A 23,495-nucleotide genomic window follows, 5' to 3' on the forward strand; every position below is an offset into this window, starting at 1 on the left:
AAAGTGCTGTTTTAAAATTAATTATAGAAATCATATGAAACCTCCCACTTTCCCGTTTTAAAGTACCAAACAACAATGATATAGAATTAGAGCCACAATTACCCCTTGTGAATGTTCCTGCATTAAATGTTATGTAATAGGGCACAATCTATGTATATTAGGAATGTGAATAATGACATCAAAACAAAATTGCATCATTAGTCTGCAATGTTACTAATTTAGTGAACCTTCAGGAAATAATGACTAAGTCTTGAAATTATTTGTTGAGAATGTCCCAATTCAACTGCAACATAACAGATTGTTACTGACATGTTGAAACCATGGGATAAAACTGGATCTTATTGGGCCAAGAAATGTGTGTGGGATGCTTTTTGGCTTCCTCTTCTCATTGAGCACACTTCCTGGGAGAAGCTGAACTGGGAGGTTGTATAGCGAGTTTATTCTTTGTCCCTCACTAGTATACGGAGTCCAAGAAAAAGTAAATGACCTGCTACGAGGACTTCTAGATGGACTTTATTATTCATGAGCTCTCTTGCCAGCTCTTTCAAAATTTCTCGTACGTTTTAAAATCTGCTGCCGTCCTCTGGACAGATAGCAAATCAAGAAAGGTGGAGTTCCATGTAGCACTTACGGAGAACAATGCTTTCTGTTTTTCTATTCGTTATTAAAAGGAGAATGATAATTTGGTTATAAATCTTAATCTCATCCCCTCTAATGGCCATACAAACTGTAAAATGAAAAATTAACATAGCCAGTAATCAGTGTTTACTGCTCACTGAAGCATCGTCTTCAAAGGCCATTATGCTGTGCTCCAGTGGATAGAAGGGACACTTCTGGGTTGCTTCCAAAACTTTGCCAGACGGAGCCCTGCTCCCCAGTGGGCGGGACTGAATGGGAGCTGGTGCCAGGCACATCCTCTCCTTCACACACTGCCCATGAGAAGCTTCCCAGAGGCTGTGGGAAGGGATCCATTGAACTGCCACCATTATTGGTGGCCCAACTCATAGTTCTCTTTGGGAAATCCAGACTGACCAGGTCAAAGGAAAGAACTAGGGATAAAATATAGGTTTGAAAGGAACAGTTCAAAGAAAGAAAGAAAATACCTAAATTCCACTTTAGTTGAGGATATTAAAATGGGCTCCATTCTGTCTCGGAGTTTTAGCAGAGTTCCCAAAGGCGAATAATTTGGTGAATGTCAATATTTTCACATTGAAGTGAGGTGCTGGATCAACTATGGAGGAGTTACCAAAAAATTGTGAAACGAGTTCTGTCAACTTTAGCCCACTGCAAACCTCAATGGGGATAAGAAAGGTAAAGAATTCACGTGGAGAGATCTGTCAGGGAGAAAGGGAGAGGGGTTCACTCTCATTTGATGTCAAAGAATGAGGACTCCAAGGAACTATTCAGAAGCTTCTGAAGTGTGTCTAGTGAGGGACACATTTGCCTGGTGACAGAGAGGGGGCAGAGGGGAGGGGCTCATGGGAAAGAGAGAAAGATGTGGGGCCAGGGACTGTGCTCCTGGAAGACCAGAGAAAGACTCCACAAATGAGCCAGATGTCAGCCATCTACAAAGGAATTATGCCCAGAAAGGCAAGTAACTGGGCAGAGATCAGAAACTCACAGGATGAGAGAGGTGAAAGTCCTATGCAGGGGGAGGGGGAATGCAATGGGAGATTTGGGGTCAGCCAGAGGGAGCAAGCAGCGCAGGTGGTAAGCTGATGCCAGAAGAACTGCAATCAGAAAGCCCAGGGCTTTCCAAATAAACTACGGAAGGGCCCATGAAGAAAAAGAGGCAACAATTGCACAACTGCTATACAAAAGTCTGATGCCACGAGACAGCGGCGCCAACTCTCTAGGACCTGCCCTTCCTCTAGTGATCTCGCCCTCTGGGCTCTACTCTAGAGGGGTCTGAGAGAGGAGCTGGCTAACCAGGGCGAGCCTGGCACACAGGGACCTCAAATTGCAGGCAGAAGTGGGGGAAGGCTCAAACATTATCTGGATGCAAATCTGGAGTTTTTATATTCAAATAGATGAAACTTTAAAATTGTTCTTAAAAGGAGTAATAAAGGCTACAGAACCTGCCTAAGAACTTATCAAGAAGTCCAGAGCATGGATTTGAAGGGGCAGAAGGAGAAACAATGAGGTTACATCTATTTAGTCTACTCCCTTCAATAAATTTGCCATCTGACACTTAATATTTATCTTTTTCATCCTTTGCCTCATTCATAAATGAGAAATTTCCAAATAGAATCTAAGTTTCTTTTCTCTAGATGTATTCTGACCTGCTGCTTTGGTTCCACTGAATCTCCCGACATCAAAAAAAGGTTAAATTGAAAAATAAAAGGTAATTTAAGAATTGAGTTCTTAAATGAATTAATAATTTTAATATTAGTTCTTCCTTATTCTCAGATTTTTCTCTATATTAATAGATTTTTAAAATCAGTTTCATTCATCAATTTAACCTCTTCCACTAAAGCATTTGTATATCTTCTGGAGTTTCTTCCTATAACTCAGACATCCCATCAGCTCTCAAAGAAGTTTTTTTCTTCCTGAAGTGATTACAGTAAGCAGCTGTGTCCTTAAGATTCCTCCACTTCAGAATGAGCAAGAGCTCTAGTAATAGCCACCTGGGAGTAGTGAAGTTTCTGGATGTGTAGAGAAATTTTCTATTGACTTGACTAATTTTGAAAACAGAGCAAATGGCAATGAAAAATCCTTGCTAGCTTTTTCAGTTCTATCTTTTGAGGTCTGTGCATTTTTGCTTGTCAGTTTGCAGAAGAGATGAGAATACCTATTGCAAATTCCTGGATTTAAAAGACTGACCTATGAATAAAAAATACAGTAAAAATCGAAGCTTTACTGTGCTCAGAAAGGATGACTAAGTTTCCTTATTCACAGCTTTTGAGCAAACACATGAAGTCACTATAGTCTTAGTAATTAGATGTCTCATTATTCTTATCTGCTGTTGAGTCCCTCCCCGAGAGTTGGGATGGTGCCCCAAAGGACAAAAAGATACAGGCTGTGGTTAAGAGGAAAAAGAATTAGCAAGCTTTTGCTGACCTGAATTTAACTCATAAGTCATGATTCATAATTGCATCTTTAGTCCATATTGCTAAGATGGGAGGACAATCTGAGTTATGTACGTTACTTCATTCATATTTCTTTCTGGCCAGTGTTTGATGAAAGCCCACGGCAATCCAGCCAGTGCTCATCATGTTCTTTGTAGAAGTATATTTATCTCAGCAATAATTTCCATGGCACTGACTACAGCAAGCTGGAAATAGCTAAGTTGTTGGTTACCTGAATTTTAGCCAAGCCTAGTGGATACCAACAGAAAACAAACAGCAACTGCAAACAGCAACCATTTTGGATACTGTTGTTTTTATAAATTAGAAAGGGCTGATAAAAGAATTATGTAAGATGATAAAAAAATTTATAGGGAGTTTAACTATAGCTATAACATATATTCTACCACAGTGACTAATTCATCAATTTTCTGTGAAACAAAATGTGCACCAAAATTTCACTATATGCTGCAGCTTCTGTGTAATGTTCTCCATGTGGTTCTGGCCATGATACCATTTTGCAGGTGAGACAACCTTTCAATAATAGCTTCCTAGCATCTAAGTAACTCAACCTTTTGGGTGGGCTCCAAGGTATATATATATGCCTCATCCCAAATTCTGTCCTATAATGAATAGAGCTATTACATCAAAGCCCTGCTACACTAATCATATTGGTCATAAACCAGTGAGAAGAAAACTAGGAAGGCATATTCATAATAGAAGAGAGTACATATTGATTTGTGGATTTTGTTAGTAATTACTCATGCTGCCTAAACTAATTGGAAAAAATTTTTGCTCTTTGATGACTACAGGCAGGGACATGCTAATCAAGTGTTATTAACAACATAGTTTGTAATTATAAAGTAATTGTGGGGTCACAAAGTCAAGACTACAATCTCAGCAACCACCATTAAGTAGGAGGAAATGGGGCTTTAAAAGAAATCTAATTTAGAAGCCACACAGAAGTTAAAAATGAGAACATTTCTAAATGCCACTATAATAGGAGAAGAATCTCTCGATGGGCGTCATCTTGCTGGGAGAGACGTAATTTACCAGGCAAATATTCTACTACATTGGGTAAAACAATGATTTCTCTTCAATTTTATTATTAAACACATCTATTTTCAATAAGATACTTTAATTAAGAGATCCTAGTTTCTCTTTCTAGCTCTCTGCACAACAGAACTAAAGTAGTACAAAGAGAAACTGCTGGGTTTCGGCACCAAATTATACTTTATCAGTCGATATAAAAGTATAGGTTTATCAATCCCATTTACTCATAAGTGAAAATAAACCATGGTTACTCTCCAACACAAGACCAGCACTGACCCTGACCAACGGACATCATGTGATGGACTAGACACATTTCAGTGAAATGTGTTTCCCAAATATGCAGGCCAACTGCGATTCCATCTCATCTCAGATCATATCATGTTCTGAGAACCAAAGACAGGAATACCTCAGAGGTGATACTTTCCTGACAGAAAGGAGGCCTGAGAGACATCAAGCCCCCTGGCCCCACTTTTTAGCTTGTTCAGATGGCGATAATCAAGAAGCTCTCCTATCTAAGGTGTTAACTTTTCAAGTTAACACATGTAGATAGTTCAGTTTCTTAAATTATCTCGGCAGTTGTGCCTGATAAATGAGTTAAAAATCTCATTTTTCTTATCTTGGACACTGGCTTCTTTTTCTCTCGTGCATTGAGAAGGCTGCATGATTGGCTGAGCTAGAGATGAGATGCTAGAAACATTTCCTACATGTGGATATCTTTCAGTTGCCTATTTCTTTACCTGCTAGCTACAGTTCTTTGCCAAGAGAAGATTTCAAAAACAAAATCTCCACCAAAATAAAAAAAAAATCACATACTCAAAAGTCCTATCTGACAGCTCTGAGGGAGTTTGAATGGATTAGTTAATGATTTAAAATCATACAAGATCAGATGTACTATTCTCGAAACACAAATACTCAGAAAAGTCCATTAGCCGGTAGACTGAAAAAGACCCCTCTCCAGAGATTTGACTTCTAGATAAGCACTATTCTCAGTGAGAAATAAAACCCAGTGAGTGGGATGTGATCAAAACAAAGAAGGGAAGTGCACCGATGCTAGGTGACAAAGGCCATTAACTATCCAGTTAAATGTGGTCCTGGGAACTGACTGCTCAGAGTGAGCGGTATCTCCAGAAGAAAGGCACTGAGTCAAGAGGTGAATGACTCAAATGCTGTTATGTTGTATTTAGATTTCTATTCATTCTCTTTATACCTGGGGAATGAAGTGGGGACGATGTATAATGGGCTTACACTGGTTTTTCCCCCGACTGCCACAGGGTCTTTGTTCCAATCAGTTTTCTTTGTGCTTGTAATGCCTCTGTCTTTCAATAAAGCTCCTTGTTTTCTACATGCTCCTTTTGGATATCAATGAGGAATGTGTTACATCATATTTAAAAAGGAAGAACTGCAACAAACGTCTCATGGAAATATACTCTGAACAGAGAAATGCAGGTAAAGAACTCTCAACTCTTTAGAATACAGTCTCAGGGGAAATTCTCTGGCTTGAAATTGTGATAAGTAGATCTGCAACCCTAGTAAAGTTTTACTATAGTGGTTCTCCATTTCTTACAAGAATCTCCACCAATTATATTTAATTTCAATATATTATATCTATCTACATAAGTATGTTTATAAATATGCAGGTGTGTATACTGTGTCACTATGTATGTTTGCATATCTGTCAAATTCTAAAGTTTGACTATCATTTCTAAAAGATAATTATTCCTGAATAGCTTATGTAACTGAAACAATTTTTATCCTCCACTAGAAAATGTGTGAACATGTCTTGATTTATCAGTCTACATGAGGTGCTGAGGCCTATCACAGTGGTGTCACTCTGGAAATTCCATCACTTGGATGCTTGGAGCTCTGAGATAATTTCTTTGTGGTCTCAGCTCTAAGCTCTGCTTTCCACAACTCTCCTCCTTTCATGGCCCTTTCCAGTGGTTTCCATGGAAACCAGAGTGAGCCTAACTGTGTTGACTCTAGCTTCTAGTTTCCCACTCAGTTGATTGAGATCTCTTTAACAGGCAGGGATCAACCATGGCTAAGAAAGTTTTCCCAAAGAAGAGTTATAATGTAGTCTTGCCTTACAGATGTTAAAATGTATTGTCAGACTGAAATAATTAATATAGCATCCAACTGGTACACGGAAAGAGGCAGAACAATGAACATAATAGTGAGCAGTGGTATGTAGAAAAACAGCATGCATAGTACAAGCATAGTTTAGTGTAAAAATGTTGAGATGTATAAATAAAAAGGTAATATGATTATCTCTGTGCGGTATGATTATGGGTTCTTGCTATTTTCTTGACTTGCATTACCTTTGTAAAAGGGAAAAACAAAAAAAAAACAATAGAAAACAAAACTGAGTGTAAAAAGGTAAATGACAAACTGAGAAAATATTTGAAACCTATAAGACAACTATTTAACAGCCTTAATATATTTTTAAAAATCGTCCAAAGAATTCCAGAAAGGCACAAAACACAAAATTAACAAAAATATTGAGTTAAAATAATACAAAACAGTGAGCATAAAAAGTGTTTAGCTATACTGATAATTAAATAGAAAATTAAAACTTTAAGATACAATTTTCTCAAATTAGCAAAGATGAAAAATAATCAATAATAGCAAAAGTTTATGAGGATCCAACAAGTTGGGTCTTCCCTTATGCTGCCCCTAATGATACTAGAGGCCTAAATCCCTTATCTGAAATTTTTGGAGTTGTGTTTCAGACTTCAGAATTCTTTAGATTTTAAAAAAGAAAGAAGTATATGTAACATATTAAATAGATCCTCCAGCCAGGTGAGGGGTTGTGGCCCATAATCAAACACATTAATATTTCTACAGTTAAACGTGAATATTCACAAGAAGTAGAATAAATTAAAGACTGAAAACGGCCTCAATTCTGTTGATGATAGTTTTGCCACAAAATGAGTCAGGTAAGATCTTGTAGTGAAATAAATTATGAAAAAATTCTATGTTCCTCAAAGCTTTTTAGATTTCAGAATTATTAATAAAAAATTCTGAACTGAAAATCTATTTGGCCATGTAATTACAGACTTTAAAAAGTTCATATCTCTTGACTTACCTCTATGAGGAACTAAGTGGAAATGCAGACAAAGAGTTATGCTTAAGGATGTTCATAATAATTTATAATGAAGAGGAATCAGCATGAAAGTCTAACAACAAAGTAATGGCTATATTATAAGGGCACCAAATAAAAGGATATTATATGGCCATATAAATCATTTGGAGGAGGATACTTAATGACTCATGAAAAGGCTCATTACTTATTCCTGAATGAAAAATAATCAAGATGAAAAACTTTGTATTTAGTGATATCAATTTAAAAAATATACATATATTTGTAGAATAAATTTGTAGAAAATTTGAAGAAAATATACCAAAATATTAATAGATATTATAGCTAAATGTTGGGATCACGGATGATGTTTACTGTATTATATGTAACTGTATTTTTCAAATTTCTTATAGTGAGCATGTAATATTTTTTATAATTATTAATTTTCTACACAGGATTTATTTTATTCATCTTACTATTTATCTGAAGATATTATATAACCCGGCAAGAGTATGTATTCAACAAGTATATATGGAGTGAATGACTCTGCACTGCTCTCCCCCTTTCACCATCACTTTTTTCTGGAAGTTTGGCTTATGGTGCTGAAGCCCTGTAGGAAATTACCATGCTCCCCAGCTCATTGCAGTGGTAGGAGGTGGGGTGACAGCTACTCTCTATGAGATCACAGCCATAACTTACTTGACACCTGCTGAAAAGCTCACCACAGGGAAGAAGAGCCCATCTGTGTTGAAATTCTCAAACATCCCCTGCACAGGCTGCCCATTGATGCGGAAAGAGATGCTGGGCACTCCGAGGTCCAGGCAACAGCTCACCACGTCATCTGATTTCAAGAGGTGCTGGTTGATGGAGGCCACGGCTCTGGGAATGCGGCCTGGTGAACAAAGAACAAGAAGAAGGTGTGACTCTGAAAGAAACGCTTGCAGGCCACCAGTGGGAGGTGGGAGGCATGACGGCACGCAGGAGGTCCGGACATGCTATTACATTTGAATTGCAACTTTGCTTTCCGAAAACTGCGTGAGATGAGCAATGAGAAATGATTTCCTAAGCTGGTGAGTGGGCAGCCTGAGACAACAGGAGTCTCAGAGGAAACTCTCACGCTGCCAGAAATGAGAACAAACAAGAATTCAACCTGTTTAATGCGCTCAGACTCTGGAATAAATAACAAACTGCCTTTGCTGGGTGTGGGTCCTTGAGCGGGTGGGGGTGGGAGTGGTGTGTGGGTGGGTGTGCGTGGGTGTGTGTGTGTTCATTCTTAGATGCCCAAAGACCTTGCTTGCTCTCTTCTATTTCCTCTAAATGATGTTTTGGCAAGCTTACCTACTGTCAGACTAGTAATTAGTTTCTGGAGTTACAGAAACAACAACAATAGCATTTATTGTGGGTTACAATGTATCAGGCACTCTTCTAATCACTCAACATGGAATAATTTATTCAAAAGTCCTAACAACCCCACAACATTATTATTTTCATTTGACAGATGAGGAAACGTGTGTCCACAAAGATAAGTGACTTGCTCAAGGTCACACAGTTAGATAGAATCAAGACTTCGAGCCCAGGGATTCTGGCTCTAGATATGCCCCTTAACTGCTATATACTCCTGCCTCTCAAGTGGCATACAGCACATCGGTCATTCACTTCATCAAAAGCATAGGAATAATAAATAATGGCACCTTACAATCTACTCCTGACAGCATCACTGTGGGCATCACTGTACCTACCCTACAGACGTAGAAGCTTAGCCTCTAGTAAAATCACAGGTCCAGGTTCATGTAGCAGGTAAAGACTTGTGATTTGAACTCAGCCCTCTGTGACTTCAAGATCCCTCTCCACTCCCACCCTGTGCCATATCATTACGGTGCAACTGGAAGGACAAACACCCTGTTTAAATGTGGGTGCAGGACTCTTCTGAATCATTTGGAGCCTTGAAAGCCTTCACAGGGGTAGAGATATGGCCATTTTGGCACTGGATGTAGGAGCCGCCAAAGTGAAGAACAGCAAGGCCCATCTAGCCATTAAACTGTGCAGCAGAGTTTGCTTGCTTGTTTTAAAGAATTGTATTACAACAGATAGGCAGAGAAAAACACTGTCACTTATACTCTGTATTGGTGACTTCTTTTGTTGTTGCTGCATATCTCTGTCGTAAGAGTTATCATTTTCTGACCTAACCTAGTGAGAAAATCTCCTCTCGCTTTTGTCATACCATCCCATTCTGAAAATTCTAAAAGTAAATTATCATAACCTTTTTACTCATCACCCTACCAAGTTTATATTACTATTGGGAAGAGAGCAATGAAGGAGAAGAAGTTAGGTATTAAAATGGGGTTTCAGGCAGAAAACATAAAATGTATCTTGTTTCTTGATTACAAAAGTAATATATATTCATTATAAATGTTCATTGTATATAGAAAAGTATAAAAAAGGAAAAAATTAACTCAATAAAAAATGTTTCTACTCTTTCATATATATACTTTTCATTCAAACAGGGATATTGTAGGTTTAATAACTTTTTTCTATTTAACAGATTACATACATTTTACTGCATAATGAAATAGTCATTAGAAATAAATTTTAATGGGTTTATAATATGTCATGAAAGGTACATTAAAAAAATCCCCTTATGATGAGTGAGTTATTTATAAAGTTTGTATGTATATCTAGGCTATGTAATATTTCTATTCTCACCTTAGAACTATTTAAACTTTTTATTATTTAATGTTTTCAGTGGTTGCTGCTATTCTAGAAAGATTCTAAAATAAGTTGTGGTTTTTAAAATAGTAAAACTACTATGCTCTCTTTAATAAAAAAATTAGGTGTCCCCTTCTAGTTTTTTTGGGTGACTGACAAAACCATACTGTATTTACCACCCCCTAAACAGTAATGAGGCTTAACACTGCCAGATACTGTCCTTGGGGTTGGGGATCAAAGACAGAAGACCCAGTTCCTGCCCTTAAGAAGTCCATAGTCTGGTGGGAAATAAATATTCAAATAAAGAATTACAATTCATGAGAATCCAGAAATAAACCCACATATATTATAGGCAAATAAGTTTCAACAGAGGAGCTAAAAACATACAGTGAAGACAAGAAAGCCTCTTCAATAAATGATGCTGGGAAAATTGGAAAGCCGCGCAGAAAAGAATGAAACTAGGCTGCTATTTATCACTGTATACCAAAAAATTAACTCTAAATGGATCAAAGACCTAAATATAAGACCTGAAACAATAAAATGCATAGAAGGAAACATATGTATTAAACTTATGGACTGTGGTCTTATAGAAGATTTTATGAATTTGACCTCAAGGGCAAGGGAAGTAAAAGCAAAAATAAATGAATGAGACTACAACAAACTAAAAAGCTTTTGTGCAACAAAAGAAACCATCCGCAAAACAAAGAGGCAACCAACCAAATGGCAGAAGATATTTGCAAACACCTCTGATAAAGGGCTAATATCCAAAATATATAAGAAACTCATACAACTTAACAACAACAAAAAAACAATTGAATTAAAAAATGGGCAGAGGACCTGAACAGCCACTTCTCCCAAGAAGACATACAAATGGCCCACAGACATATGAAAAGATAATCGACTTCCCTAGCTATTAGGGATATGCAAATCAAAGCCACAATGAGATACTACCTCACACCAATTAGAATGGCTATCATCAACAGGACAAGTAATAATAAGTGTTGGAGAGGTTGTGGGGAAAAAGGAACCTTCATACACTGCTGGTGGGCATGTAAATTGGTAGAGCCACTACGGAAAATTGTACCAAGGTTCCTCAAAAAATTAAGAATAGGATTACATATGACCCACCAGTATGGGTATCTACCCCCCAAATGAAAATCATTTATCCATAAATATATGTGTACCTCTATTATTCAGTGTCCAAATCATGGAAACAACTGAAGTGTCCTTCATTAGATGATTGGATAAAAAAAATGCAGTACATATGTACAATGGAATATTAGTCATAAGATGAAATATTGCCATTTGCAACAACATGGATGGATCTTGAGATTATCATGCTAAGTAAAATAAGTCAGATAGAAAGGGCTGAGAACCATATAATTTCACTCATATCTGGAATATATAATCGAAAGCAACAAATGAACAAAACAAAAACTCATAGACATAGACTACAGTATAGTGGTTACCAGAAGGAAAGGTGGGAGTGGGGAGGTAGATATGGGTAGAGGGGGTCAAATATATGGTGATGGAAGGAGATTAAATTTGGGTGGTAAACACAGTGCAATATACAGATGATGTGTTGTAGAATTTTACTCTTGAAACCTATATAATTTTATTAACCAATGCCACTCCAATAAATTTAATTAAAAAAACTAAAAACAAAACAAAACAAAAAACAACAACAAAAAAAACCCCTACAATTCAGTATAAGTATTGGAACCAAGGAGATGCTTTCTAGAGGTAGAGAGTGTCAAGTTGACTTGAAGATGAAAAGTTCAATAGATAAACAAGAAAAGAGCATTCCAGATAGAAAGAACAGCCTATGCAAAAGGAGTACATGACATCCAGTAAGTCTTCATTTAACATGGTCGATAGGTTCTTGGAAATTTCATCTTTAAGCAAAATGACATATAAGAAAACCCATTTTACTGTAGGTTAATTGATATAAACAAGGGTTAAGTTCTACTTAACTGGCATATTTCTGGTCACAAAATCATCTCCAAATTTCTATATAATGACCCAAAACACTTCTATTATTAAACACTGAAATGTGAGCTATACATACATTTATGAAAGATTAATAAGTAAGATGATGATTTTCCAACCCACTTATTCCAGTTCGGGGTTGCAGGTGGCCATAGCTCACCCCGGCAGCTCAGGGCACAAGACGGGACCCGCCCTGGACAGGATGCCCTTCCATTGCAGGGCACACTCACACCCACACTCACTCAAACGGGGACAATTTAGACACTTCAGTTCACCTCATGTGCACATCTTTGGGATGTGGGAGAAAACCAGAGTGCCCGGAGAAAATGCACACAGACGTGAGGAAAGCATGAAAACTCCACTCAGACAGTGGCCCGGGCTGAGAATCAACTTTTTTTTTCTCTCATTAACATTATAACAAAGTGACATTGAACAAAACGTTATTTGAAGACCTGCTGTATTTGCAGAATGGCTAGAGTTTGGTGAGGCTGCCATGTGCGGACGGACGGAGGCTTGATGAGGAGAGGTGGCGGGGGAGTAAAGCTGGACTGGAACATTGAATCTGGGCTCCCCGCATCACATTAGTGCAACAGCACACAACACATTCAATGCATATTGGCATATTAGCCTGGGGTGGCCTTGGATTCTGTTTTTGTAACTTTATACCTTGTTTCATTACTAAGAATGAGGAGCAAGTTCCTCACTGCAGGACCTATTAGCCAACTTTATTTAAAACAGAACAAATCTAAGCCTAACTTGAAGAGTGTGTAGGTTTGACATCTTTCCAATTTCTCCATTTGAGGAGACTGAGTACTCTTAGCTCCTTTTATGGAGCTTAGATATCCTAAGTCCCAGCATCTTTTCCTCCTTATCATATTCAAGTATGTTATGAAAAGAGTCTATGACATTAAAACTCAGCAAACCTTGCTGTATTGCCTCGGTCTTAAGATTTTTTAATTTTCTATTAAAATGAACACTTCCTGCTGCAATTGTTCCTTGTTCAATTAGTTTTACTTCTAGAAAACATCGCTGTAATCATGTGGACAAATCCCAAGAGATTATTGTAAATTGGGGAAAACCAGAAACTAACTGCAACACGAGGTTGGACAATTACCTTTAAAAATATCCACATTTTTTGGATAAAAATACAAATTAGAAGGACCTTTACCTTTCTGAGATCATATCAACAGGACAAAACCACCTGTGTTGAATTGTAAGTGCAGGGCCCTCTCTTCCCACACTTTCAGAGTTCATTGTTGGCTTCTCTGCTGGTCTTAGCTCCAGGCGGTAAAGATAAAAAGCAGCTTTCAGGGGTGGGGAGATACTCTTTATCTCTAGAGGTGCTCTGATGTCAGCAGAGGCGGCCAACTTTTGAGCTTTATTTAGCCTTCAGCATGCCGTAATTGCCACGTGCCTTTCTGAGGAAACTTGGCTGGGAGAATCTCTCCTGCCTGGCTTACTTTCTCAGTTGAATACCACCACCAAGACAAGTAATTACGTCCTTATGGTAAGTAACACTGCCTTTTATCTCTTCTATTCTAACAGACTGGGTGCCAAAGAGAAGTTCTGTTGGAACTCTTGCTAAGTTCATCTATAGGCAAATTGAAATTATAGTCTATTTTTAAAACATATACAGTAGAGAATACAGAGTTGAGACCAATATTATCAAGAAACTAAAGGGAGAATGTTGATAATCACTGGAGAGAAGCATATTCTTAGCAAGTACTTAGAGCAATTTGTAATGGGAAGTCTATTTGAATAAAAGAGTCCATTTCATATAATATTCATGTTATAAAAGGTCATCTGATAAGTATACCTAGTTTTAAAATGTCAACAGTGTGAAGATTCTGAAACTAGAAAATGATGGAACTATGAGATTGCTATTGTACACTGTTTTATAAATTCTCATATATAGGAAGCAATTGCAGAAGGGTCCTGCACCTCACATTTAAATGAGATATTTGTCCTTCCTGTTGTTTTGTAATGAGGTGGCACTGGGAAGTGGTCTGGAAGACAGAGGGCTGAGTTCAAATCACAAGTCTTTACCTGCTACAAGAACCTGAACCTGCAATTTTACCAAAAAATCATCTTCTACATCTGTAAAATGGGTATAGTGATGTCAACGTTATGCTGTAAAGAACTGTTTGCAAGATACTATTATTATTCCTATGCTTTTGATGAAACGAATAACTGAAGTCCTGTGTACCACTTGAGAGGCAGTAACTCATAGTGGTTGAGGGACATTTCTAGAACCAGACTTCCTGGCTTGAGTCCTGCCTCTGTCACTAACTGTGTGCCCTTGGGCAAGTCACTTATGTGGACGTAAGTTTCCTCATATGTCAAATGAAAATGATAATGTTGTGGGGCTGTTGTGGGTTTTGAATAAATTATTCCACGTAGAGTGATTAGAAGGAGTGTCTGATACTTTGTAACCCACAATAAATGCTATTATTATTGTTTTTGTTTCTGTAACTCCAGGAACTTTAATTATTAGGCTAACAGTAGATAAATTTGACAGAATTCTATTGGTATGTCTCCTGTAATATTAGGAAAAAATAATGTGGAGAATCTTAGCATTGAAGGCTGTGTTCAGGAAGTGAATTGAAAAATCACTGTATTGAGTCATAGAAATCTATATCCTTTTATCGAAAGACAGTGCTCAAAAACAGTCACTTTCAAATATGTTTAATGTATTTGAGTCCTTTTAGAACAACCAACAAAAATGCAATGCTCTAGAAAGGAAAAGTGAAGTTGTTGCAGAAAATGTTTCTAAGTTGCCGGAACTGCTTTTGGAGATATTAAGAACTCTGAGTAATCCACCCACTGGGACATGCTGGGAAGTTCCATGGCCTCTGCTGGTCTGAAGAAACCTCCCAACTTAGAGGCTCAGGCCCACCTGAAGGTCCCAGGAAGCTCAGAAAGGCCATTCCCAACCTAGCATTTTCAGATAAAGGGAAAAGCTATTTGATCATCTGCTGCACATCTTCAAATTAACCCTAGGATATCTTACTGAGGGATGCAGTTTATTTTGATGAGTAACATAGGCAGCTGAAAACACTGATGCTCAGCATTTCCATCGCCCCAGGCACTGCAGAGCTTGACATTACAACATAAACATGAATACTTAGGCATCTGGAAAGAGAGGGGATCCAAATATATAAACATGCTGGTGTTCTGCAGACCTCAGATCCTCTCCACAGAGCACTGAGGTTGACTAGGTCTGAGTCGCAGGGGGTTCTGTTTAGATAGACAAACCAATACTCTGGGATTCATTATAGTATGGAGAAAGGTAAAGACCCTCTTATACAAATTAGACTGTAAAGATAAGTTATCTTGATGACTCAGAAGTCATAATAAATCAGGAGGCACAATTTCACTCCATTCATTCACTTCCTGTATCACTTACCTCTTGGGAAGGTAAATTCCTCTGCTCATTCCAATTTCACAAGGGAAAAAGCTGTTAAAGGAGTGGATGTGAGTTCCTCCCGTGAAACTGCTCCCTAGCCAGTAACATACCATAACAGGCTGCTCTGAGCCAAATTAACATACCAACATAACATACCAGGCTGCTCTGAGCCAAATTCACCCTCCAAATGCAGATCTGAAAGGTTACACGAAGGCCATGTCAGGAGGGGGAAAGTGATGCCATGACAAGAGCCATTCCTCCAAAAGGAAAATCAGGCAGAGGTGACTCAAGATTCTGTAGAGAGGGTTGAGCAGGGGTGAGACAGGAGATATTTCTACATCTGATGCTTGAAAGTAAATTCATAGGCTTCACTGGTTAAATAGACCTATTAAGCCTGCTCTCTTGCTACAAAGAGAAAAAAGCTCATTGATTCTCCCAGGATGTCACTTTGAAACTTCCTTTCCCATTTGGCACGAGACTTGGGTTCTTTATCACCATAGGATGGGCCTACTCTCATGGTCTCGAGTGAAGTACCCAGAACTCTGGACTTGATCTCTGTGATTATAGTGTACTTCTTAGGCAATGAGGAAAGGGAAAACCGTATTTTCTGGGTAGCTAGTGTGTGTCAAGAACTTCGTGTCCCTTATCTCGTTTAAACTTTATAGGAGCCATATAGCATATCTTCATTTTATATGAGGAAAACAAGTCTGATAGGTTAAGTAATTTACTAAATGTAAAAAAAAAAAAAAAAAAAAAGGTGACTGGAGAAGCTGGGATTCAAACCCAGGCAAAACTCCAAAGCCATGCTGTTCCTTATTGACTCTTCCCAATGACAAAGCATTAGGGGCCCTGCAATTCTTGCCAATGACTGTAACATCTCCCATGCTTTAATACACCTATCATAGACCAGTTCAAGGCAGTGGCTTAATTTATACACACAGATTGGTTTAAAGTTAATGGACCTGGGCATTTATATCTCAAGGAAAAGGAGAAAAATTGTTACATTCAGTTTCCAATATCTCCCCCTAGACACCCTCCATTCCCTCCTACAGCAGGTAAGTTGGAGTGCCATTTCCATTTCATTTCTTCATCAGACAATTACCTTTTTTATCAGAGAGTCTGAAATTCACTGCTGTCTTGGTGGGAGTCATTAACAGAAACCTTATTTCTTCAAGCTGGAGCACATGCTGACATATTTACCTGCAGAGCCTTCTGCAAGATATATGTTCCCCATGTGCTGGTTGAAGAATTGAAATAATACTCAGACCCATGGAAGCTTTTTGTTTTGGTGAGCATGAAAAGTATAAATCTTCTACTGTTTTTTTCCACATCTATTCAGGTGCTGAAACTGAGGGGTGAAGTTCTCTGAATGCACCTAGATGGCATTTTATTACTAAGTGTGGGTAGTGTTCAGAGAGCCACAGTCAGCTTTTGAAAAGCTAAGTCTCAAGCCTCCTTCCCTTATCTCTAATCTTAAGAGCCATTGCTATGATGACTGGTATGGGCTTGGCACATTCACATCCCTGGTTTTCAGAGGAGGCAGGACAAGAGGAATGAGGAGAGCACTGTTCACTCCTGTGCACTATACAGGAATGATACACAATTAGATAGATGTTCAGGACCTGAAATGCACAGACAGCAGCTCTTTTTGGATACACAATGAGTGGGTTCTCTGCCTCCTGACTGATTGATGCATTCGTTTTGCAAATTTTACAGAGAGATATACTAAGGGCCCCATGTACTGCTGCAAAGTCTGGAAAAGACCGAGCAATTTTTTTTTCTTTGAGATTGGTTAGTTTCTCTTTGAAATAACGATCTAATTTGCTTCATCCAGGGTTCTAGGTGTGCTTCATATTTCCTTAACCAATCCCCACATGAAGTTCTCTTCAGGTATAAACTGGGATCCAGAAAATAATGTTGACATACAGTGATGAGATGGCAGGAGATGAGTAGCAATCAGCAGGAAGTGGGGTAATAATTTTCTCAAATCGATTCGGTCATCCCTTCGCAGATTCCATCCTACCGAACTCAGCTGTGGATGTGTAAAAGTGCAATAACTCTTTCTTTTCAAATCGCTTCCTCAGAGACATCTTTCTGAGAATCTTATGAAATATGATGATTACTTAAGCTAAAGGCTACTAATGTACAGCCACAGACTTAGTGGCTCCATAATGGTGCTCTGAGAACCAAGAAGGGAGGATCCACCCCCATCCTCCATGAAGACAGAACTAGGGAAGGTTAAATCGGGAGGACAAGAAAACAACAGGACAAGACTTTCACTTACTCTAACCCATCACCCTGTTTTGCATCCACTTTTGTTCGTAGCACGCTGTCCCTTGGACACACAAAACATAGACAGAGACTTTCTCTTTCTTCCCGCAAATGACCCAAGACAAATAAGTATATAAATAAGTAAGTTTATACTATTCCTGAAAGTTCCAAAAATGTTTAAAATGAATGCATAAGAGCATACCCACACACAACCATATCGACCAATTGAAAATAAAGACAAACTACAAGAAGCATGTTATCAAGACCTGAGCTAATGGTTTTAGCCTAAAAGCTAAGGGAAGAAGGAAAACGTGATGGATTCCCAGTTACAAAATAAAATGTCCAGGTTTGTCTTTGAGAGACAACTTTTTCCCTTGTACTGGATTTAAGGTAGGATGTATGTCACAGTTCCTTATATAAGAGGCATGTAGCATAATGCTTATGTAAGGGATTTCTATAAGGGAAACGATGTCTCCAATTGCAGTTTTGCAAAAGATATAGATTAGACATGTTGTGGACAGCAGACAGCAGAGGTAGAGTTCTTGTTCTAGGGAAAAAGCATGAGTGTTCTTACAGAAGCCCAGGCAAAAGCCAACCCATTCCCTTCACAGGCACGGGCCGTGGACATGTTTGGGGCAAACATTAATGTTCATCTTAAAAAAAAAAAAAGAGCTTTGGATTTTTTAAAAAGTTTAGCAACTACTATACGTCAGATAGTGATCCAGACCTTTTATAAATTATATCATGAAGCAACACGTTACTCTGACAAGAAGATGAATGTGTAGTCAGATCTGGATCCTGCCCGGTGTGACTATGATTACTTAAATATTTTTGTGCCTCAGTTTCCACAACTGTAACATGGGGTTCAATATTATCTAAAGGGGTCACTGTAAGGGTAAAATGAGAGGAAAAAAATGTACAAAAGGCATATAGCTCACTGCCAACTAAATAAATGCTGTCTTCTTCTCTGTTTGAACTAGAACCCTGAGATCTTATGCAATTAGGATCGTAAGGATACAAACACTGAGCTTGAGAAAAGTGATCTGTCCTAGACCATGCAGCTGGTAGTGCCAGAGTCATGGTTTAGAATCGAGACAGTCTCATTTCGGATCTGATGCTCTTCCCACCTAAGCATCTATTTAGTTGAGACTCTTGAGTCTATGGCATTTAAACAGATGTGATCATTACAGCTCCAATAATCTAAACCTCAGTCATTTCCAGTAAGAGAAAAGGGGCCTAAGCACTGGAAAAGTACTCACCTGACCAAAGGTGAAGTCCATCAAAGCCATAGGAGTACAGGTCATCGCCAACGCCGTTGCCTCCCCATCCTTCTCCGCCTCCGGGGTACGGAGCATAGCCTGAGGAAGAGGCCCAGCCCACCCGCAAGTGTGTGGGCTCTGCTGTTAGGAAGGGGTCCACCTGGTCGATAATGAGCTCGAAGTACCACTTCTTGTACTGTGCTGAGCCCTCAGCGACCCCCAGCAAGATATTTGGTCGAATACTGAAATGAAACATGACACAGGGGGCATTTACCGACTCATAAAAACTGAAGAAGCAAACTGAACCAGACCACGAGAGGCATTGGCCCAATTAAACCCAAGAGCAATTTTGTGTCTTTTGTATTGTTTTAAAGTTCTTTGTGGGAGGTGTTAAGACAACACTAATTCCATTAAAAAATAAAAGGCTCTCTCTCTCTCTTTAAATGTTCCATTCAAGACAACCAACATTTACTGAGTGCCAGTCATAGGTAAAGATGTTAAAAATGTCATACAGAGTTGCATGACTATATACATACCCTTGTTTTTTACTGTAAGTGAAAGAAATGACTTACTTGAGTTCCATTTTCTGGTAAATAGGTTTAACTACCCCCCGCAGCTTGTCACCCAAGCATTATTAACAACAACAGCCTCTTGAAAGCATTAAGAAGTCACATTAGAAATAAGCTGGCCAGAGAAGACAAATACTGCATGGTATCACTTACATGTGAAATCTAAAAAAAAAAAAAGTTCAACTCGTAGAGACAGTAGAAAAGTAAGTGGTGTCAGGGGCTGGGAGGGGAACATTGTAGGAAATAGGGAGAGGCTGGCAAAAGGGTACAAACTTTCAGTTGTGAGTAAGTTCTGAGGATCTAAGGCAAAACATGGTGGCTGTAGTTGATAACACTGTACTGCATAATTGAAATTGCTGGGAGAGTAGAACTTACGTGTTCTCACGAAAAAGGTAAATATGTGGGGTGATGAATGTGATAATTAACTCTGGGAAGAATTCTTTCACAATATGTATGTGTGTCAAATCATCACATTATACACTTTAAACATCTTACCATATGGTTGGTCAATCATACTTCAAAATGGTTCACAAAAATATAATTCAACCCAGATGACAGGAAAGAGGATGGGGGAAGAAGTCACTCTTAGGCAACCTTGTCAAGGGCTACAGGTTTCGATGTATCCAACAAAATGATTAAGGGCTTGAGACAAAACACTTGGAGTTTTTCTGTGAGGTCTACTCTTCTGGGCTGGGGTGATATCCCACTTTGGGTGGGCAGGGAAAAACCAGGCTGGTACCAAGAAGAAAAAAAATGCATAAATGGCTCAGGTCTGCTGGCTGTTTTACACTTCAGAGAGGAGGGTCTTCTCTCACACTGTAGATTAGGAAGTCAGTCTAGGTGGAAAGTTGCTGAAGAACCTGAGGCCTGCCTAGTCCAGGCACAATGGGTTCACGCAATTTGTATGTGGCCTCACGTAGGACCAGCAGCCTAGGATTCTGCCCACGTCCATCCTTTTCCACACTGACCTTCATGGAATATTCCTGGGGTAAATGGCCAAGTGCCAGAGGACACAAGAAACCACATGAGACATCCATTTTCTAAGAGATTCTTTGAAAAAATGTTGGTATATCAAAATAAAAATGAGTATGTTATAAAGAAGGTACAAGATCTGCATTAATGTTTAAAATAAAACATAGTAAAATAAAAACTTACAGCCAAATTCTTCAGCCCTGAGGTGATACATATCCTCCACCCTTGGCTACTCTAGGAGAAAGGGTTGAGAATCTCTCTGAAAGGTTGTAGTACAAGGCCCTAAAAATGTACACACATTTGTCTGTTCTTGTCTTATGTGCCCGAATTATCATAGAAATGATGTGTAGGTGGCTTTGGAGTTCACATCAGCCCTCTTCCTTCCCTGTCTGGATACAAGATAACCATTTTGGAATAACGGTGAAGGCTTTACCTTGTCACATTGTTAATCAGCCGTGTCTGCAGGAGCAGGTTTCTCCTGGGAAGCAAGTTGTCACAGATCAGATTTTGGTTGGCTCTCACTGCAACCCCATTGCAGAGACAGAGGGAGCACAGCACATCCAGAACCTGCAGCAGGGCACAACCGCCAAACCTCAGGGTCACCAGCAGGGCAATGTGGGCACGACCTGATTGCCAGGACACATGAAGGAAAAAGGCCTAATGCAGGGTAGGGGCTAGGTGAAAGGTGGGAAGACCTGTCCAGAGTAAAGAAAGCCTCATCTCCATCACCAGGCATAAGTGAAGCCTTCTGCTTCTCGGGGAAATGAGGCTGGGCTTCCTTCCAGCCCCTCTGCCACAGTCCTGTGACCCTTTCTTGCAAACTGCATGTCACTTGTGGATACTGTTCTGTTAAAGTGGATAAGAGTCTGAGCTCTGAAGACAGACTGCCTAGGTTAATATCCCAGCCAGGGCAAGGACTAAGGTGGGGTGAGGCGTCCAGGGCACAAAATCCAGGCACCACTCTCTCTCAGAGTTGTGCACTAACAGGTGTGTGGGCTAGAAGCCCCTCCATCGGTCACGAACTGAAAGCTGTGCTCCCACCCAGCCTGCACAGCCCTCTTCATGAAGGGCACTCAGATTCCCATTTGGCTAAGGTCCCTTGCAAATAGCAGGCTTGGGAATCTCGTGTGGGTGGGGTAGAGGTGACAGCAGGGCAGATTCCAGTTTGTGGGTCTCTCGCTGTGATATTATTAAAACCCATTTAATGTACCCTTATATTCCTAGAAATCAACATTCAAAAACATTTCACCTGCTCTCCTTCTCCCCTCTAGAGTGACGGCAAACCTGCTAGAGCATATAGATTCAGGTGGTCCCCGAATCTATGAGACCAGCCACCAAGCTGTTTCTGTTCCTTTTTACTTCCCAGCTGCCTGGGAAGGAGGAACAGTCCCTGGCCGCCTCCGTCACATCCTGTTGTCCACCCTGTCTCCTTGTGCAGCATCCTTCCTCATTCCAATTTTGTGTTGCTAGTGTGGCAGAACAACCTGTGCTGGGCCAGGCACTGATCCTCCCTCTCTCCCTAAAGGGAGGACCATGAAGACAGCAGTGATAAGTAACAGCTAGGATTGTGGCAGGCTGCGCCGACAGGGAGAGAGGTGGCCGCGTTTCAGTCTTTCAAAATAGCCACTGAAGACTCAGTGCTTGCTGAGATTAGATGGCTTCAGGTTGTTGGTGGCATTTGTATCCATAATTCTGACAAACCAATTTTCCACCTGACTTTAGATAAATACAAAGCACATTTATGGGACAAGCAGAAAGAATTCCAAAGGCGGTTTTACAAACTCCATGAAATGTATGGGCCGTGGAACTGAAAATCCAGAAGATAATTTATCACTCTAAGAGCCATAGATGACCAGGAAATTAAATACTCATCATTGGGCCTATCCCATGTTTTCGTCTGTTTTGCCTTGAGTGACAGCCACAGGAGCCTTGCCGTCATTGCCTGAGGGAAAACAGAGCTTAATCCACATACAATAGTACCAGCAGGGAGAAAAAGGGCTCTGTGAAAAGCACACAGCCTAATAGAGTAGTGCCTTGCCTGTGAATAAATGGTGCGATAAAGAATCATGGCTGAGGTTGTTTAGGCTGTTTCAGAAGGCCTATCTTTCGGTAAAATAGGAAATAGGGATACACTTCCTTTTCTAAAAAAGCTTAAATGGGTTCTACTATAACTGAAAGGAATGTAGGGCGGGCCAGTCTACCACAGGGGACTCACAGGCACTGAACCTATAGGTCATCTATACTTTCTGATGAAGAGGGAACATTTCAGCAGCCTCTGGAATGTGTGGCTTGCTGAGTGGTCACCAGACTCCCATTTCCCTCTCATCCTGAGCACATAAGAGGCTACATTTCTCAGGTCCGCTGGACATTATATGAGGTTATGTGACTGGGTTCTGTCCACCGAAAAGTAAGTACTTTGCTTTCAGAGACATACTGGCCCCTAAAACCCGCCATAGTCCTCTGTGCATTGTCTCTTTCCAACTATATGTAGAAATCCAAGGAAGGATTACAAAACCCAGAGTCTCCTTAGTCTAAGTGTGATCCAGCAGCCCTGGTATCACCTAGGAGCTTGCCAGAATTACTATTACTTAGACATCACCCTCCCGGCTTCCCAGATCAGAGACTTAATTGTAATACAATCCCCAGGAGATTCTCGAGCACATTGAAGCCTGTGAAGTCTGTCCTAGGGGATGGGGGAATGGCTAAAGGAAGGAATCTGTGTCAATGACCACACAGAATAAAGCCCTCCCATCAACTGGCCTCGGCCTGAGACGAGGCCTGTATGTATATATGTGAGCCTCCATCCATTCAAGGTGAGATGGGAGTGGCTTCTGGCTCCACTCATTCATTTTTTTTTTTTTTACTCATTTATTACACCTTCAACAATGTGTATTAAATGCCTGCCATGTATAACATATGAGCTTGGCACTATGGAGATTAAATACAACGATGATCCCTGCAGTGAAGGAACATAGAGTCTGTGGGAGAAATATGTGTGTAAACATTAACTATATATTACAAGGCAGAGTGGAACCACCAAGAAATAGTGCAAGCTATACAAGGATTGCGGAGAGGAGACCATGTCCAACTGGAATAAGAAAAAGCTTTGCAGAGGAAGTGGCATTT

At 39.6% G+C, this 23,495-nt stretch overlaps 1 protein-coding gene across 1 annotated transcript in view; it reads right to left on the reverse strand.

Moving 5' to 3' along the window:
• Positions 1 to 23,495, reverse strand: part of RYR3 (ryanodine receptor 3) — a 346,270-nt gene that overhangs the window by 207,091 nt on the left and 115,684 nt on the right. The window contains exons 17-19 of the mRNA XM_023527702.1: positions 20,803 to 20,936; positions 18,829 to 19,070; positions 7,897 to 8,089 (exon numbers count right to left, since the gene is read on the reverse strand). Coding sequence (XP_023383470.1) covers positions 7,897 to 8,089; positions 18,829 to 19,070; positions 20,803 to 20,936 — 569 coding nt within the window. The remainder of the gene's footprint in view (positions 1 to 7,896; positions 8,090 to 18,828; positions 19,071 to 20,802; positions 20,937 to 23,495) is intronic.

This window comes from Pteropus vampyrus, unplaced genomic scaffold (assembly GCF_000151845.1).
Source record: "Pteropus vampyrus isolate Shadow unplaced genomic scaffold, Pvam_2.0 Scaffold19, whole genome shotgun sequence".
In the NCBI taxonomy this organism is placed as follows: Eukaryota; Metazoa; Chordata; class Mammalia; order Chiroptera; family Pteropodidae; genus Pteropus; species Pteropus vampyrus.